At 30.2% G+C, this 19,030-nt stretch overlaps 7 protein-coding genes across 7 annotated transcripts, besides 3 other annotated features; 5 read left to right on the top strand and 2 right to left on the bottom strand.

The window, feature by feature from the left end:
• Window positions 1–227: 227 nt before the first annotated feature.
• TVAGG3_0185240 (protein of unknown function, DUF563 family) lies at window positions 228–1,733 on the top strand (the record flags this gene model as incomplete). Its single annotated transcript, XM_001327241.2, has 1 exon — window positions 310–1,008. The coding sequence occupies one exon, from the start codon at window positions 310–312 to the stop codon at window positions 1,006–1,008; it is 699 nt and encodes a 232-aa protein (XP_001327276.1).
• A 468-nt stretch (window positions 1,734–2,201) lies between these two features.
• TVAGG3_0185230 (uncharacterized protein) lies at window positions 2,202–4,346 on the top strand (the record flags this gene model as incomplete). The annotated part of the gene is made up of 1 exon (XM_001327240.1): window positions 2,202–4,346. One exon carries the CDS (start codon window positions 2,202–2,204, stop codon window positions 4,344–4,346), a length of 2,145 nt encoding a protein of 714 aa, XP_001327275.1.
• Window positions 4,347–5,265: 919 nt separating this feature from the next.
• On the bottom strand, window positions 5,266–6,497 carry TVAGG3_0185220 (uncharacterized protein; the record flags this gene model as incomplete). Its single annotated transcript, XM_001327239.1, has 1 exon — window positions 5,513–6,037. One exon carries the CDS (start codon window positions 6,035–6,037, stop codon window positions 5,513–5,515), a length of 525 nt encoding a protein of 174 aa, XP_001327274.1.
• Window positions 6,498–6,629: 132 nt separating this feature from the next.
• On the top strand, window positions 6,630–8,933 carry TVAGG3_0185210 (the record flags this gene model as incomplete). Its single annotated transcript, XM_001327238.1, has 1 exon — window positions 6,635–8,926. One exon carries the CDS (start codon window positions 6,635–6,637, stop codon window positions 8,924–8,926), a length of 2,292 nt encoding a protein of 763 aa, XP_001327273.1.
• Window positions 8,934–11,826: 2,893 nt separating this feature from the next.
• Window positions 11,827–11,859: a mobile genetic element.
• Window positions 11,827–11,859: a terminal%2Cinverted (terminal inverted repeat of tvBac_53III transposon ID:TVAGG3_0185200).
• A 98-nt stretch (window positions 11,860–11,957) lies between these two features.
• On the bottom strand, window positions 11,958–13,493 carry TVAGG3_0185190 (ubiquitin-like family; the record flags this gene model as incomplete). The annotated part of the gene is made up of 1 exon (XM_001327237.1): window positions 11,958–13,493. The coding sequence occupies one exon, from the start codon at window positions 13,491–13,493 to the stop codon at window positions 11,958–11,960; it is 1,536 nt and encodes a 511-aa protein (XP_001327272.1).
• A 923-nt stretch (window positions 13,494–14,416) lies between these two features.
• Window positions 14,417–15,451, top strand: TVAGG3_0185180 (transcription-initiator DNA-binding domain ibd family; the record flags this gene model as incomplete). Its single annotated transcript, XM_001327236.2, has 1 exon — window positions 14,417–15,031. The coding sequence occupies one exon, from the start codon at window positions 14,417–14,419 to the stop codon at window positions 15,029–15,031; it is 615 nt and encodes a 204-aa protein (XP_001327271.1).
• Window positions 15,452–15,556: 105 nt separating this feature from the next.
• TVAGG3_0185170 (GTPase protein) lies at window positions 15,557–16,150 on the top strand (the record flags this gene model as incomplete). The annotated part of the gene is made up of 1 exon (XM_001327235.1): window positions 15,557–16,150. One exon carries the CDS (start codon window positions 15,557–15,559, stop codon window positions 16,148–16,150), a length of 594 nt encoding a protein of 197 aa, XP_001327270.1.
• A 375-nt stretch (window positions 16,151–16,525) lies between these two features.
• Window positions 16,526–17,566: a mobile genetic element.
• Between the last annotated feature and the right edge of the window lie 1,464 nt (window positions 17,567–19,030).

The following is a 19,030-nucleotide window of genomic DNA, read 5'->3' as shown; positions in this document are numbered from 1 at the left end:
AGCCTGAAAATGCTGAAAAAGAAAATGAGGTGGCTGATGCATAATGAAGAGGAGTTTTACTAGAAAATTTAGTGGTTAGCTAATGTTCGGATTTAAAATGTGAACCAAAGTGAAAATTTCGAATAAGATCACTATAAACAAAACAAAAAACAATTCATCCACATTTTTTATCTCAAAAATTGAATCACCATTCAATATTCTAAATGATCGCACTGTCATCACAAATTATCAAATGCGCATCAATTCATATGGAAGCAAATTCATGAATTTAGAAACAATTTCGGTTTGACATACTTTGAATTTTTTTTCATGCACTTCCAAATCCAAACTTTCATGATTCCATATTTAATTTTATTTTCTTGTTATAGGGTTTTACAAGGATGTACCCAACGTATTAATTTCACTATAGAAAAGAAAGAAATTTTAACATATTGTGTTCAAAAAGATTTAAAAGCAGCTTCTGATCACAACAATTATGTCAAAGTTAATGGTGTTAAAAATGGATTATATCCTGAATATTTAGATCGAATAATTCCACTTCATTTAACATATGAAGATCCTCCAGATGGAAATTTCTTCGGCTTTTTGAAAAATGCCAAAGAGCTTCGATACAGAAAATACTACCAAAACCTTAGATATGTTCCGAAATACGCAACAAATCAAACTAAAATCTTTATTAACAATTTCAAAGGGAAAATTGCAATATACAAAGATGCCTACGCGAACGAATATGGAGAGTTTGTTATAAACGGTCATATAATTAGACCTCCATTTGATACTTCAATGACTGATATTCGCATATATCAAAATGGACCTGTTGTATTTGAATGTGAAAAGGCATGCGTATTTGGACATTTTTGGATGTATAATTTCGGTCATTTTATTCATGATTATTTATCACCTTTGATGCTAGTGCCAAAAGACTTCTTGGAGGAATGTGTTGTCATATTAACAGAAGAAGCACGAAAATACGGTGACGATGTTCTTAAAGCAGTTGGTGTTCGTTGATATATCTATCTTAATACTTCTGAATGGGTTCATGCGAAACTTCTTGACGTTGCTGTAGAAGGACGTCCTCATCTAACACATTTTGGTGTTCCTATGCAAAAGCTTGTTGATCTTTTGAAGATTTATTTTCAAACCTTAGAAATAAAACCAACGAAGTACGTTATAATGAATAGACCTCTGAATATTAGAAGGCATATAAGTAATACTGAGGATCTTGTAAATGCTGTTAAACAAAATATAAAAGAAGTCGAATTCGAAGTGATTGAAGATAAGCTCGGATCAATAGAATCATATGCAAAGCTTTATCCTTCAATCAAGTGTGTATTCCTACCAACAGGAAGTAATGCAGTTAAAACGATTTTCATGCATCCAAACTCAGTCGTTATTATTGCAAGCACAGAGATGTTTGACTTTGCAGTTGTTTATTCAATTCTCTCAGTTCACGTCAAAGTTGTTTATTTCATTCATATTTATTCTCATCACACTGAAAGTTTCGATGTTGACATTCCTCTTTCAATTGAAGCTATCAAAGTTGGTGTTACTGCATCTCTCACAGGGCGTTTCCCAGCACCAATACCAAATATTTCATTTATTGATTATGTTCACTAAGTTGTCTAATCTTTTCTGAATAAGTTCTCAATTATTTTGAGAATCTATTCAATTTGAATCTTATAACAATATGTTTTGTATTATGTTTTATATTATATTTTATAAAAATACTTTCCATAAAATTTATCACTTTTTGAAAAATAATTAAAATACATCAATCACAGCAATTCTATTAATATGGAAGCATTGTATACAATACAATTTTATTCAAAAGTCAATCTTAATTTCTCAAACATGACTAAGCTCCACCCTCAGTTTGGGAACATTTAGACTTCCCTTTCCAGTAAATTCTGGTCTTCAACTCTCATTGGAGATTCACTCACGTTATATATCGATATATTTACTGAAGATTTCAAATTCAATTTACCAAAAGGTACAATGTTTTTGGAATATTTTGCATACCCATGCATATGCATCCAAGTTTGCACCACTTTAGCCTTACCAAGATATGAATAAAATCTAAATTTTTTAATCAAATTTTTTTTTTAGAAAAATTGTCTTTAAGTCATTTTCCATATTCATGATTGATGATTATTGATATTTCTTATCATTATGATAGAAAAGTGACTAATTTTATTAAATTTATGATTTTTTTCCTGCTGCCTCACATAATAAACGCGAGGCAGCAGAGACTGAAGTTTCCAGGAACAACACGGTATTTCAATAAAACTGGTTTTCAGGTTCGATTTTTACCTTTATTAGCTGAAACAAAATTTAATTGTTCCTACGACATTCTTGAGTCTCTTGATTACTCCACAGCATTCTACCTTTCAGAAAATTACAGAAATTCAATACAATTTGACCCAATAGATCAAGAAGAAAATGTGAAATTCGTAAATCCGCCATTTGTCAACGGACTAAACATACATCAATGGCAGTTAACGCCGATAAATATATCAATATTCAATTTAAATCCACACAAACTAGAAGTTTTTTCAGATTCCAAAGATATTTATTTCGAAAAAATTACACAGTTCGATAAAATTCATACGTCATCATCGACACTAATTTCTTATTTGATACCATCAAAAATTGGCCACTTTTCCTGTTCAATATTTCTAAAAACACCTGACCAATTAATAAAGATACCAGTTACATACAGATCATATACTTCTCATATAAGGGAAGTCCAACAAGATCATTTTTTTCGAATTTCACGTACAAATTTATTCATAAAATTTGATATCGAAGGGACTCCTAACCAATCAATAGTTTTCGACAATGCATTGTTCAATATTGAATTAACGCGCATCTCTCAATACAGAATACAGCTTTGTTTTTCAAATCTCGACAAAGGAGATTATCAAACGTTTTTAAACTATTTTATCAAAGGATTTCACTACACAATTCCATTATATATCCATATCCTTGAGAATGCAGTTGCATCTGTTAATGATTCTATTCATTTCGAAAATGATAATAATAATTCACAAGAAAACAAGATTATTCAGATATACAATGGGTACCGAGATACAGCATCTATCACACAGTTCCATATCAACAACCTTTCAAATTATTTTGAAATTACACAAATAAATTCACGTGTTGAAAGTGGAAACACAGTAGATGCAATCAATATCAGAAATACTAAACATGTTCAATATGATTTCAGTACATTTGTTTCACTTACACTTACAATTAATCAGAAATTCAGTAAAACATTGATAATTCCAATCCATTACAAATATCATTCGAAACAAATTGATATTTCATATGAAGAAATTGATGAAATAGATGATATTTTTGTTAAACGTGTTTCTGTTCGTAATGTTAACAAAGAGAGAATTTTTGTATCAGGGATTTCAGTTGTTGGTCATTTATTCAGTGTTTCTGAGTTTACGCCATCATTTGTTTCATTTGATGAGAATATTTCATTTTTGTTGGTTTTAGAACGAGAAATTCCTAGATCACAATTAGATGTTTCGTTTTTTGTTCATTTCGACGGTATTAAAGTTAAGAAGAGCATCAATTTCTATCAAGGAAAATGCACAATCTTCAACAATCTTCTTTGTTTCGAGAAAGTTCCAATGAATTGCACTGTTTCTACTAATTTTTCAATTCGAAATGAAAACAACTTTTTAATTACTCTTGAACATGTTGTTTGTGATCGATTTTTATCTGTTGAATGCGATACACCTATATGTATCAATCCACATGAAACAGCTGTTGTTCCTATAAATATTTCGTTCGATATTGAAGATGAAAATCAACATCAAAATTCTATTTCGTTGATTACAAATTTTGATGTTTATTATTTATTTGTTAATTTCACAGGTGTTTTAGGCGATTTCATTATTTCTAGTACATTTGATGACCAACTTATTTTAGGTAATTCTTATTCAGGTTTCATACAAATCATACAAAACACTAATTATGCCTTTTCACTTTCCAATATTTCATCTAATCATTTTATTAATACAAGTTTTCCAATTTCAATAAAATCGAAAACAAAAATTTCTGTTTGTGATATTGATTTTTGTTTAGACAAATCATTCTTCCCAGAATTCTACTCCATGATCAGCAACATGACTGATTTCGACAGTCTTCGTCGATCATGGTCAGGCACTTTCCGTGACAACAGTCATTTTGTTCTTTCAGTTGTTTTTTATTTCGAAAACATTTTCATTCAAAATCAATGTTGTTGTTTTTCCAACAGTGAGTGTCGAACTGTTGAATACGCATCCACGGATTTCGACATCACATTCAGTTTCATTGAAGAATTTCTTTGATTTACCCATTCATTACACATTATCTAACAAAGAAGAATATAATTCAAGTTATTTTTTAAGTTTTTTTCAAGACATTTTTGTTTGTAGTCACGGAAATTCTACATTTGATTTCAACATTACATGTCATTGCGAAGGCTCATTTTCTATTAGTATCAATGTTGTTACTAACAGTACACATTCAGGCCGTATCGACATCTACAGTCTTTGTCGTCGTCCATATCTTTCATTTACAGATTCAAATGGTTTTAATATTGAAGAATTATCATTTGAAGATGGAGATAACGAATCTCTTTTTGGATGGAAGAAATGTATTTTCATCCGAAATGACATGAATCAAATTGTTGATATCCGTAACATCCGATTTGAACGTATCCACGGCATTTCGTACAGTTCATTTTCATCCACATTGAAACCGCATTCTTCTACTAAGACATGTTTTTCATTTTTAATGTATTCATTTGAACCGTTTTCTAGTTCACATACATTTTTCAGATTTTTTGGTAATGAGAGTAAGTTTATTTTACCAGTTTCAGTTCATCTTAGTGATTCTACAGTACATCGAATCCAAACATCTATTGTTTTCATCCTTTCTCTCCTCACATTTTTATCATCATTTGTTTTCTTTTTCTACATTTTGAAATTTCTCATTTTTCATTTATTTTTCAAACTCAAACTTAAGTCTAAACTTAAGGAATACGATCGTGCATTGAAATACTACTGTGTTCACCGATACAAGAATAATTTCGGCCAGATTGATTCTGTTGAGTTTCATCCACCGCAAAAGTGGAAAGAATACGAAAACGTTCGAACACATCTTGCTTCCGAGAAATCCATTTTTAACATGGAAAAATATTTATCACAGATTTATTTTTAATCACATATTATTCTGATTTATTTGTTTGTAAACATATTATTTTAAATTCTGTTTTATCTTGTATTTTGTATAAAGGATTCATTATTATTCTATACTCGATATTCTGATCATTGTATGTGTTCACCCAAATTAGTAGTTGACCTTTTATATTCAACCTAAAATATATGCAAAAATATACAACACTTTACTCGAAAAGTCGCCACTGCAAGGCCTTAGTGTCTCTCACTTTACATATGATTCTCTCATGACAAAATGAACTAAAGTAATTCTGACATCAAAAAATCACAATCTGCTATGATGATGAAAAAGAAAATAAATATTTTAAATGAAAGATTTTTTTAATATAGATATTGATAAAATTGTTTTGCTCTATTTCGTTTTCTTCGAATTTGTCTTTTGTTGGAATAGAGTCTAATAAAGGACATTCATTTATATTTGTGTTCTTAAATATTGGTGGTGTATCTGTTGATTTAATGATATCTGTAGCTGAGTTTTCAAATGTTATTGTTTTTGAATATGCCCTAAAAATGTATTTAATTTCATTTTGACGAATACAACAATAACTCATGAAAACATCACAAAAAGAAGAAATCAGATAACCTTCTTCTGGACTTTTATTTCTTATATAATTACATGAAGTAACTTTAAATTTTGATGAATAAGAATAAGAAGATCTGTGGGAATTAAAAGTACCTGATGATTGATTGTTTTCAACAACATTGACACAAGTGATGTATGAATCAGAGGTAATTTCTTGAACCCAGTAACCTCCACTATCTTTTTTGACTCTATTTTGTGTAATGTTGCATTCATTCATGATACAAAAGCCCTGATACATGATAGTTGTAATTCTGCAGTCTTGTTCTGAACTTCCGCAGTTACAAACTGTAGTTTCATTAGCATGATTTTTGTAATTAGGTTGTGCTGAAACAGATGTAAAAAATGATGTTCCATAATCGCCTGTATTTGTTGAGTTGATGTATGAATTTTTTGTTTGAACAAATTCGCCTGTGTCGCCAAAGAAGAGAGAACCTCCTCTTTGTGTGGAGGAACATGAATCAAATTTGCTTGTTGTTGCATATGTTTTAACATCATCTTGACTTGTTGTAATATAAACGGCACCATTTGGACTTAATTCAACAAAATAACAACTTGAAATGAAGTATTTTAAGTTGTTATTTCTCGAAAATACACCATTTTTGTCAATATATTCTTCACTATATGTTGATCCTGGGAAGGCATCTTCCCAGGATCCGGAGATAAATTTTGAGAAAAAACGACGTCAAAAATTTTCGAAAAATTAATAATAAATAATAAGTGAATAGTGTTAACAATTTTTAGAATGTGTAATCAAAATTGAAGCTAGTCACTTTTATAAAATTTTTCTATCGTTTAAACGTAAGGGGGAAAAAGAATGGAAGAGAAAATATCAAAAGCTCGAGAAATTGTAAGTTCTACAGGACATAATGTCATATATTCAGATGTGTGCTACCAGAACTCCATATCAGTTGACAAATCTCAGTCCATTATTTTACTCACAGACTACAACTTGTATTTTTTCAATTCAATTCTCATGAAAATCTCGCTCACATTTCCATGGCTAGAAATTAAGTACTACAATCCACAAGAATCTCACATCGACATTCGTTTTCCTCGTTTTGAATTTTTTATTTCTTCTAACAACCTCGAAAACATTATTAAAAACATCGATTTCTGTCTCACACAAATCTTTACACCAGATGAACTCCACAATCTTAATCAAAATCACTTCAATAAAGTCAAATTTTCAAAATCAGGTCCGTCTACACTCATTCGATACTCCGAATACTGTCACATTCACTCCAAATCAGTCTCTCCAAATAATATTTCTATTCTTTCTGACATTTTAAGTCGCCAACGAACAACACTTGATAATAGTTATTTTTCCGATCCAATTTCCTCACTAGATTCCATTATCTACAGTACCGAAATCATTCCATGGATAAACAAACTTGTTTTACACGATTTCCCATATTCTAATTTATCACAACAATTTTCACGTCTTTCGAGTCTATTTCGTCATTTTCAACACATCGAATTTATCTCATCAACACATACAAACATCAAACATTTCACAGAATCGATTCTTTCATCGCATTCTACACATATTTCAGGAATTACATTTGACAAACTTAAATTGACAGAAGAAACAATAAACTCCATCTACAATCTATTTTCTGGGCTCAAATTACCTTCTTTAGGACTTTGTTACACTCAAATTCCCCAGTTTTTCTACAAAAATTTCTTTAAATTGAACATAAATTTATCTCTGAAGTTTTTATCACTTGACAACTGTTCCGGAATTGATTTAGACCTTTTGATGGAGAATATCAATGATGTTTCAGTTCTTTCTCTTGAAAACTGCTCTCTAGAGATTTACGACATTTTGTTTTCGATTTCAAAGTACAAAATCGAAAGTTTGAAGGTGATAAATGTCTCTAGAAACAAAGCATCACTAATGCCATTTGCCGGATTCAATCTTCCTTCTAAACTGTTCTCTTTCGCAGCTAATTCCGTTCAATGGAGTGAAAACACATTTAGAAATTTGGTTGGAAAAATTTTAGTTTCTCCAGGAATTTGTAAAATTGCATTTTCTGGTGCAGTTTGCAGCGAAAAGGAGATGAAAGCAGTGACAACATTGATGTCGAGAAGCTCATGCACATCAATACAGTCATTGACATGGAATGACAATCCAATTAACATGAATTTGTTTGATTTCATCAAGAAAAATGAAAAAATGCAATTTTTGGCTTTGGCCGGTTGTTTCCACGAAAAACAGTCGAAAATTGCAGTTAATCTGCTGAATTACTTAGAATCGAAACCGAGTAACTTGTCTACTTTGATTATCAGAGGAAATGACAAGTGTTATCTCGGGAGATTGCTTCCAAACATTTTAGTTTCTGCTGCGAGTTGTCCGAAATTGAAACATTTAGATGTCAGTTTCTCAAGGGCTGGAAACAAAGGTGCTGCTTTTATTGAGAAATTGTATAGTGCGAAAACACATATTGAAGAGTTCTGCATTGATGGATTGTCTCCAATTACTTTTCCATCAATTATGAGTCTGTTAAAAGTTGCATGTAAATCTAAAATAAAAACAACATTTCCTTTCAAAGATGTTGAAAAACTTGTTCAAAGTGGAAGAATTTCGAAAGAAGAATCAGAAGAAGCAAAGAATCTGATGAAGAAAAGCTATAGTTCTATTGATTCTCCTCTTACGAAACCATTCTTTTTGTACGAAGACAACTACGAAAACAGTTTTCCTAAATATGCAACAAGAGATGAATGCGAAGTTTTGTCAAAAATCAATGAAAAAGTAAAAGAAAATGAAGAAATTTTTGTCAATCAAGAGACAGAAATCAATGATGAACAAACAACTCAGGCGTATACAGTAGCTACAAGAGATATTCCTGTACAAGAAATAGTTAAGAAGAGAGATCTTTCGGACTTGAGACCAGAACCTTTGATTGTTCCTCACCTTGAAACAACAATTGAAGAAAACGAAGAAAACGAAAGTGTTGAAGAAAGAGAATTGACTACAGAAGAAGGAATCGAAATTCCGAGTAAGTTTTCATCTGAACGAGAACGAAGAAATATCAGAATAAATGTTGAATCAGTACAGGAACTTCCTACTATTGATATCCTGCAGGAATTTCAACATCCTTTGTAAAATAAACGATTTGTTTGTATTTTTCAAATTTACTAATTACTTTTTATATAGTTAGATTAGAAATAGGGATCATTCTAAAGTGGAAAAAAAAGTAAAATAGACGATCAAAATTCACTCAATTTTCCACTTTTTTGGATTGATTTGGTATGTATTTTTCTATTGCCGGCTTTTCATTCTTAGGCTCCTGCGCTTCTCTTGGAAAAATGAGTGAATTTTGATCGTCTTTTTTACTTTTTTTTTCACTCTAAAATAGCTCAAATGAAAAGTGGCTTACATCAACTTCTCAAAAAGAGAAAAATAGGCGTGAATATGTAAAGAAATTAAAATCTTAAACAGAAAATTTGAGATGATGACAGAAAGTGGAATTTTGACATTGTATTTCCATAAGATTAGTAGCTTAGCTTATCTGTATTATATTATAAATGATTGGGCTTTGTCATGTATATATCAATAAATATTGTAGGCATAATTAGGTAATTTTTCCAAATTGTGATGGTTCAAATTATCTAACTGGTTCAAATTGCGTTTTTGAGGGAATTTGTAAATTCTATCGTACTCATTTGTGAGATTTAAAAAAAACATTATTATATTTTTGCCATTGTGTCAAAAATAAAGTAGCCGATACAATTTTCATGTGCATTTTAAAATCTATCATTTGATCTGAAGCTGTCCCGTCAGCAATTTTTGAACCCAAAAAATTTTGAAACGTTGCGTTAAATCTAAAACACGTTGTTTCTTTCTTTTCAGGTAAATCTGATATAGTTAAAATGACATCGTTTACTTTCTTTTCTTGAAATGGTTTACTGTCATTTTATCTTTGTTTAAAAAAAATTTGAGAGTCCACTGTCCGGACAAACGAAGACTAATGTCATGATCAATATCTAATCATATATCATAAATCTACGTCATATTTATATTCTGTTTGTAAAATAATTTTTGGATTTTGTCAAGGAATAAGTTCCAAAAAATCGATTCAAGATAAAGACGATAACGACAATTCTCAATTTTTATTTCAATTTTTGAATAGTATTGAAAATATACCGTGGCCCCTTGAAATTACAAAATGAAAAGCGGCATTCATCATTTTGATTAATTTTTTTAATCACATGTCAACAGCAATAATTTTCAAAAAATATTAGTCACTTTTTGAGAGGATGGACGACGATTAAAAAGTGAATATATATATTTTAATAGTTGCTTGATAGTTTTTCGGGCTTATTTATAAGCCCGTAAAAAGTGTCACAACTATTTTTTTATAAAATTTTTGACTTTTTTTTAAATTTTATCTCGGGAGCCTGGGAAGACATCTTCCCAGGATCATCCTGCAATGAAGAATATATTAACAAGAGTGATGTATTTTCGAGAAATAACAACTTAAAATACTTCATTTCAAGTTGCTTTTTTGTTGAATGTCATCCAAATGGTGCCGTTTGTATTACAACATATCAAAATGATGTCAAAGCATATGCAACAACAAATAAATTTGATTCATGTTCCTCTGAATCACTATATGGGGGTTCTCTCTACTTTTCAAATTTGATTCATGTTCCTCCACACAAAATGGAGGTTCTCTCTTCTTTGGCGACACAGGCGAATTTGTCCAAACAAAAAATTCATACATCAACTCAACATGCACTGGGAGTGGAATATCATTTGCCGTATTTGTTTCACCAATACCTGATTATAAAAATCATGCTAATGAAACTACAGTTTACAACTGCGGAAGTTCAGAACAAGACAGTACATGCTTAACTGCCATGTATCAGGGCTTTTGTATCATGAATGAATGCAACATTACACAAAATAGAGTCAAAAGTGAATTTGGAGGTTATGTAGTTCAATATGTTTCCTCTGATTCATACATCACTTGTGTCAATGTTGTTGAAAACAATCAATCGTCAGGTTATTTTAATCACCACTCTTCTGAAGCTTTTTCAACATTATTTAACGTTACTTCATGTAATTATATAAGAAATAAAAGTCCAGAGGATCGGAGTTTTCTGATGTATTCTGGAAGATCTGATGTTTTCATGAGTTATTGTTGTATTTTTAAAAATGAGATTGAATACATTTTTTATGCAGAATCAACAATTACATTTGAAAACTCAATTACAGATAGCAATAAATCATATGAACATGCTATAGATCCAATATTTAAGAACATAGATATAAATGAATGTCCTTTATTAAACTCTATTCCAACGAAAGACGAATTCGAAGCAAAAGAAAACGAAGAAGAGAAAAACAATTTAATTAATGTCTATATTAAAAAAATCTTTCATTTAACATATTTCTTTTCTTATTAATCTTCATTTTGTTAAGGGTGTACTTACAACTTTCATACATCTTTTTTTGACATTTCTAACTATATATTCCCCTTTTTTAAATGGGGCGCAAAAAACTCGCAAAAACGATTATTCAAAATTGAATCTGCACGTATTTTGCGTATTTGAAAAAGTTTGGAGTTGACTATTATATATAATCAAAGCCATTAATAAAGTATTGCAACAATTGCTGATGCAAAAAATATAAAAGAAATAATACATCCATCTAAAAAATGCCCAAAGGTCAGAAGTTAATATTTTTGGTCAGGAGAAAGTAAATATAAATCCCTATATAGTACCTAATATGGCTGCTATACTTTTCTGCTATTAAAAATAAAGATATAATGATTTTTTTTCATAACATGTCAGAAAGTAGTGAGTGCACCCTAAAGATAAAAAATTACTTAAGGGTTCACTTACAACATTCTGATATGCTGCAATAATATCAATATATCTTTACTTTAATAACAAAAAGGTATAAAAGTTATATGATGTACTAAGTAATGATTTATAATAATTCTTTCCCGATCAAAAATATTAGCTTTTTTTTCCATAAAAAATTGTGATATAATATTTGAGAATGTCAGAAAGTAGTAAGTGCACCCTTAAAGCGACATAATTAGTTCCATCAAATTATCTTGCAAGGTCAGAGTTTTTGAAACAAATATAAAAAGAGATATTTAAAACAAACAAGAGAAGTAAATTAATTAAATATGAACTTTGTGATCAAAAATGATTTCGTTGCATGGAGGGATTTTGTCAGGAAGTAAAATAGTCAATGCACCAAGAGAATTTTCAACAGAGATATCTTTGTCTTGATGAGAAAATTCGTCAAACAACTTATATAAATAATCCGGAACACCGTCGTCGTCGTATGAAGAATCTGATGGAACAACGAAATCTTTGAATTGAGAACAGAATTTCGAAAAGTTTGTTGAATTCTTGATGCAATTCTTGACTAGTTTTAGTTTCTGTGATATCTGATTTGAATCTTTCTCGTCCAAAAACTCTTTCATCTGTGGAACTGATGCTCCTTCGTATCCTTGCTCCAAAAGGAATCGAAGTTCTTTAGGACGCCAGCTGTTCATTGTTCTCCTTCTTGTGTCAAATCCCAAATGAACTAAGTAAAGCAAATAAACTAAATATCCAAGTGAAAAATCAGGATATTGAAGCAAAAGTGACTTTTCTGAGTATCCTGACTGTACAAATGATGAAACAAGCTTTGGAATGTTGATGACGTGATTAGGAAGAATGAAAAAGCCATTGATGTCTGTTTCAATATCTCGTGCTTCTGGTGATGAAACAACTTCGAATTCTTTATGATAAAATGAGAGAATGTGGTTCTCTTCTTTCTTCTTTGTAACTAAATGTTCGATTTGGTCCATCATTTTTTCGAATTTCGTAATGAAAATTTTGGAATCTGGGTTTTCTTTGGAAAATGTTTCCAATGAATCACATTCGCATATACAACGTGTAATGATGTCGTAATAAGTTCGTAAAAGAGAAACGTCGCGGATATGGATCAGTTTGCAAAGATTCTCAACTTTTACACCTTGATGGAAGTAAATGAAAAGTTTCTTGACTTTGGATGTCTTAATGGACAAGTCAAAGACTTGTGGACACTTCTGGAGATTGAAAGAGAGCCAATACAAAATGAAGTGAAGAGTACTCACTGGAATCGTAGGAAATTGATGCTGGATAGATTGCCAATCACCATGGCATGCGTAATATTGGTTGATAAGTGAACAAAGATTGATCGTATTCTCCACATTGTCAGATGATGAATTCTCTGAGTCTGAACGATTCGGTGAATCCGTACTGTTCGTATTTGTGTCAATTGGCATGACAGAAACGACTTTGACAGTACGACTATTAAATAATAAATCTGATGCTTTAGAAATATCTCCGTGTGATGTGATTATGGCATTCGTAATGACACATGGTGAGAATCCGAGGTTATCGAAGTATTTTATGTCTGATTCTTTGATTTCAGACTTGAAACTTGCTGGTTCTTTCTTTTCTGGTGAATCTGAGATCGAAACAGTTAAAGTAACATCGTTTTCGTCCTTGTCCTGAAACGGTGTATCGTTATCCGATAATTGTTTACCAGATAAATAAATAATTAAGTTCTCTTTGGAAATCGAGAGTTTCTTCTGGATTGCAAGTTTTATTGAGTATATAGTAGTGTTCTTCTTAACTTTCAATTCTAATCTGGTGTTGCGTTCAGGAATATTAACAATCATTTATTCCTTTGGCATATCTTTGTAAACTATTCATAAATTTACCACTCAATTTTTTTCGACTATTTTTTTTAATTGAACTTTGTTTTATGAAATGAATTAAGAATACAAAAGGATCGAGGACAGAATTTTAATGTCACATTGAAATTCTGAAGGCGGTTTTTTCCACAATTTTTTTGCCGTGCAATCGTATGTCATATTGATTTATTCAATTGTATTATTTATTAACTGGTGGATTGCCTTCAGGAAGGATATGAAATCGATGGGAATTCATACTTGTAAATATTTCAATTTTTTTCAATAAACAATATTTTCCAAATATTAATATATTTCTACAATAAATTAGCATCAACATGAAATGTAAGCTTAGGTTTTTGGGGCTTAATTATTTTATTCTAAATTGCAAATTTAATATGATATTTTTCATTGAACTTAACGCCTAAATTTTCCAATGTCAGCCAAATTAATATGACCAGTAGTGAATTTCATGCGATATTTGTTGCAATATAGCAATAATCGAAATTTTGGACAGAAGCATGCTCTGTCTCTATTTTTCCATATATTTAAATACACTATTTCCAGCATGTTCTTATTTACGAGCTCTGTTCCGTTTCTTTCAAATTTTATTCAATTTCCTTAAATTGAGATTCTGTCTAATTAAATTCGTGGTATTGCGTATCCATGCTAATAATAACTAATGAAATTATTATTTAGCATTAATTTCCCCTTTTATCTCAATTACATTGATCAATAAACTCGTAAAAAAGCGAGAAATGTTTTTTACGTTATGAATATTAATTAACAAGCAATGAAGGACTTATTTCGAAGGAGAAGCGATATAAATCATTTTTCACTTTATATAAAAAAACGATTAAAATCTTTTCTTTCAAATTTTTAAAATTGAGGGCTCGAATGGTCAGAAGAAAATGCGGAAAGGTGATGCCTCAAAGCAAGTCGGAGCTGCACCATTATACTGGTGGTTGCTTAGCAAAGCTGATTTGCATCAATACAATTGCCTTCGTCTTGCATTAACTTCAAGCGAGAGCAAAAATCAACGGAACCGCAGAATTGCTACTTTCACAGAAGCGATCGAAGCTGTTCGAGTATTCGCTGTAAGAGGGGATCAGTATGATAGAATTAGATGCTTAGTTTGTGGGATTGCATGGCTTCCGGAAGGTCTTGCAATTAATACACATCAACTCAAGCTCTTGATATCTAGATGTAAATCATCAATAAATGGAAGCTTCCAGAAATTGGGCTTCACAGAAAAACTACGACGACTTGCCGCTGCAAACGCTTTAATTTCCGTTTATCCATTTCTAAACGAGAATACATCAGAGCTAAGAAAGTGGTCAGTTAGAAAAAGGCCAGCCAATTTTAACCAAGTTCCTCAAGAAACACAACAAATTACAAACACTCAGCAAAACGTTGAACAAAATCAAGTGAAACCACCACAAGTAAAGCAGGAAGTTGAACAAGGAAAAGACATATGGGAGCAAATAGAAATGACTGATCAACAAGAGAGTATCTTTTGGAACTAATTTTTTGAATAATGTTTAATTTCGGAAAATGTATTGATAATTTAGTGATCGTAATCTTTTATGTTTGTATCTTATCTTTAAATGTATATACCATTTATATGTTTATTCTAATACAGACCTATATTTATTTTTATTCATTTTTAATTATGAGGAAATGTATATAGTGACTTCTTATTACGGAAGCTTTTTACATAAGGATTATGGGTAATTATTCCATTTTGTGATTATACAATTCCTACGAGATAAATTATCAAAATTCGTAACAACTAACAATATTTTAGCTATACAGTCCATTACTATATATTGTATTTGTTATGTCGTATTTGACGATCAACTCTTAATGACGTATCTGTCATAATTTGGTTGAATCAAATTTTAAATAAAATACTGCGATCAAATTATTAGTGAAAAATTACTCAGGTCGTACTTAACACACGAATTATTTGAATGAATTTGCCATTAAATAGTAGTCAGTTGCCAAAAGGAAGATTTTATAATTGACATGTCAATTTTGTCAAATTTCTGATGTGCCCATCATCTATTCCTGTAAAGGTTGTTCTTCTTGGATCTGGTGCTGTTGGAAAGACTTGCATAGCCACTCGATATGTACGTGGAAATTTTTTGAACTCGACAGTTTCTACGGTCGGAGCATCATATTATACAAAAACTTTCGTCATAGGACAGGATCAATACGACTTTAACATATGGGATACTGCTGGGCAAGAACTATATCGTAGTTTGACACCAATGTATTACAGAAATGCACATGCAGCACTCATCGTTTTCGACGTTACAAGCAGGTCAAGCTTTGAAGACGCAGAAACATGGATTAAAGATCTGCTCGATATCAATGAAGGCGTTTTCGCAATTTTGATCGCAAATAAAATCGATCTTGATAGAATTATTGAAGAATCAGAAGGACAGAAATTAGCAGATAAATACGGACTTTTGTATGTAGAAACTAGTGCTTGCACTGGAGTTGGAATTGACAAAGCATTTCAAATGATTATTCAACAAATTCAAAATTCTGATAAACTCAAATCAAAGCTACATAAGAATTCACCAGCTACTCAAGGAAATGAAGCGAAACCAAGTGATAAAGAATCAGGATGCTGTTAACTCCGTCATTTTTTTATTTATCGCCCTATTTTATTATTTCTAGGATGGATATATTTACTTCATATGATTTTATGAATCATTGAGAGAGGTAAACCCTTATATTTATAGTTTTTAATTTCAATAAAATATTTTCTGTAATTTTCTATAGATAATTTTATGTTTTTATAAATTCAATGCTTAAGAAAGTATGAATGTACCAATGGTTGGTTTCTAAAGTGTTATATTTCGAGATTTTATATGAAAATTGAGCTTGGAATTTAAATTTCGGAAATGAAAAAGATTCTGTATTGATTTATCTATAACTCCCATGCTTGGATAAATGCAAGATTTCAAGGAATAATTTTGCCGATTTATAAATCGAAGCAAAAAAATTAAGGGTGCACCCGCATGTACGTTTATTTGAGAGGAGGAGGATTACCCTCTCAATTTTGAAAGCTTCGTTAACTTAATATCTCGATGAATATTGGATTAAAATTGAATTTGCCCATACCAATATATCTGATACAATATCCTTAAGTTTTACTAAAAAGAATTTTTTAAAATCCCTGCAGATTCGGGGATTTTTAAATTTTTTGATTTTTTTCGAAAATTTTTCGGGAAAAAAATATTTTCAGAAGAGCCTTAACGGCTAAGTTTTATGTTTAATGTTGAGTATCAAAAAGAATGGGCATCTGATATAGCCATCATATATCCCAGAAGCAAATAAAAATTCTGACTTTTTAAGCATAAAAAATGAAATTTTATTTTTTGCAAAAAACAGGCCACCCGGATGTACGTTTATTTGAGAGGAGGAGGATTAAATTTTTGAAAGCACTAAAATTTGTAAATATGGTAGTTATATAATAATATGCATTATTTTAAAAAATAAAAATTAAAGCACGTTAAAATCTTTTTTGATGAATTTTTACAAAAGCTACTCAGGATAATGCAAGATATGAGTAGTTAAACATAAATTTCAAATCAGATTTTACTTATAATAAATATTTTAAATTTCCGAAAATTAAGTTCAGATCGACTCTATACGTAGTAAATACTAAATAAGGTGCCAAAAACCTATTAAACAGTATCAAAACTATCAAGATTGTAATGTTTTTGAAGAAAAATTTATAGAATTATGGACTTCAAACAGATATTATGTAAATAAAAATAATATAATGAATTTATTTATTCGTATAATAGCAGTAATAAGTCGATTATTCACTTCTACTTCTGAGATTTGAATTTAATTTCGACAGAAAAAGAGATTCAAGAGGAAAATACTAGGGGATACAAACAGCCACCATGACAGGATTATTATGGAGCCAAGTTGTATTTTTTGATATTTTTAGAGTTTTCCTACCTATTTAGGTACCAAGTTATTGCTTAAAAATTAAGGTTCTAAATTCTGAAGTTTACATGATCCTCCCGGGCGCACCCTTAAGGAAATGCAACAACCAGATAGTATTCTTGTCATATGTTAAGGAAGTCAATTTGGAAAATTGTTTTCACTTTAGGAGAATATAATTTTCCATTTGGAAAATTTAAAAAGTGAGACGCGCAGGATTCGAACTTTTTTAAAAGTTGATTTAAATGAATTTTAGTGTGGAATATAAGGATAATATCATATTTAAAATAAGAATATACTAGTTTAGGTGGTATTAATTTTTTCGATAAATTTGAGAATATGTACGTTTAGGGCATGAAAAGTGTCAATTCGCTCAGCGAAAGCTGAGCTAGCTTCGTTCTCGAAAGAATAAGGAAGGAGTGAAGGAGAATGATACAGAAGTTGACACATTCATATCATTTCAACAAATTTTGATCAAATTGAAATTCAATAAAATTCAATTCAATTCATATCCTTCAGTCAGTACATTGATATCCTTCTGCATCACAATGATAACTCGGGCATCAATAGTTCTACAACTAACTCAGAAAAAACAAGATTATTACTTCCTGCTTACAGCTTTTAAAAAGTTTCGATGATAAAAATCACTCTACTCTCGTTTATCGACATATGGTGATAGTAGGTAAACATATTCTTATCGATATTAATAAAAATATTTGTACGAAAATCTTATCCAATTAGAGAGTTATTCATAAAGTATATGATAATTATAATTACTTTATCTTTGTTTTATCTTTGAATAAACAATTTAATTTAAATTGCATAATATTTTTTGGTTGAAAGACAGGAAACTTAGTTGAGTTTGCATTATTTTTATCGTTTAATTCATCGGATCAGTGAGTGATCCAGATATTTAAGATATTTAGAAAAAAATTATTAATTTGATGAACAAATTTTAATCAAAATAGCAAAAATCTATTTGATAGCTGTAAAAAAACAATAATTTTTATTTCAAGCAAAATCACTTATTTTCATCTAAACGTATAAAATTGTCAATTTTATGAAAATAAATTGAAAATCTCTTGAAATGTAAAGGAGAGTAATATTTTTCAATTTTCTTTTTTTCTTTGTCTCAAATATTTTCTGTTGGGAATTTTCTTGTTATCAAAAAATAATTTTAATATTTGTTTATTTCATTACATACAATAAAATTTTAAAAACACTATTTCTTCTCAAGAAAATTTTTTCCTTCATATGAAGAAACATTTTGTTCTCAATTTGATACTGAGTCTAAATCTCGATTTTTGAATTTTCTTCTTTCCAAATTTCTTTTTTCCAAATTAGAAGTTTAATTCAAATTTTCAATAGTTTATATATTTTCTCAAACCGTCTCAGATTTTCTCACTTTTGAGGGATTTTCTCTCAAAATATACAAAAATAGTAATACCAATACATGTGTCTAATATACATTAAACCCATCGTGACAAAATTCATAAACGAAGAGTTCTTCTCTTCAAAATTTTTTCAAAATCAAAAAAATGAGATAAAAAAGTACG

The sequence above is a fragment of the Trichomonas vaginalis genome, chromosome IV, assembly GCF_026262505.1.
Source record: "Trichomonas vaginalis G3 chromosome IV, whole genome shotgun sequence".
NCBI classification, from domain to species: Eukaryota; Parabasalia; order Trichomonadida; family Trichomonadidae; genus Trichomonas; species Trichomonas vaginalis.
Note: the sequence above shows the minus strand (reverse complement) of the source record. Positions and strands in the feature narration are given on the sequence as shown.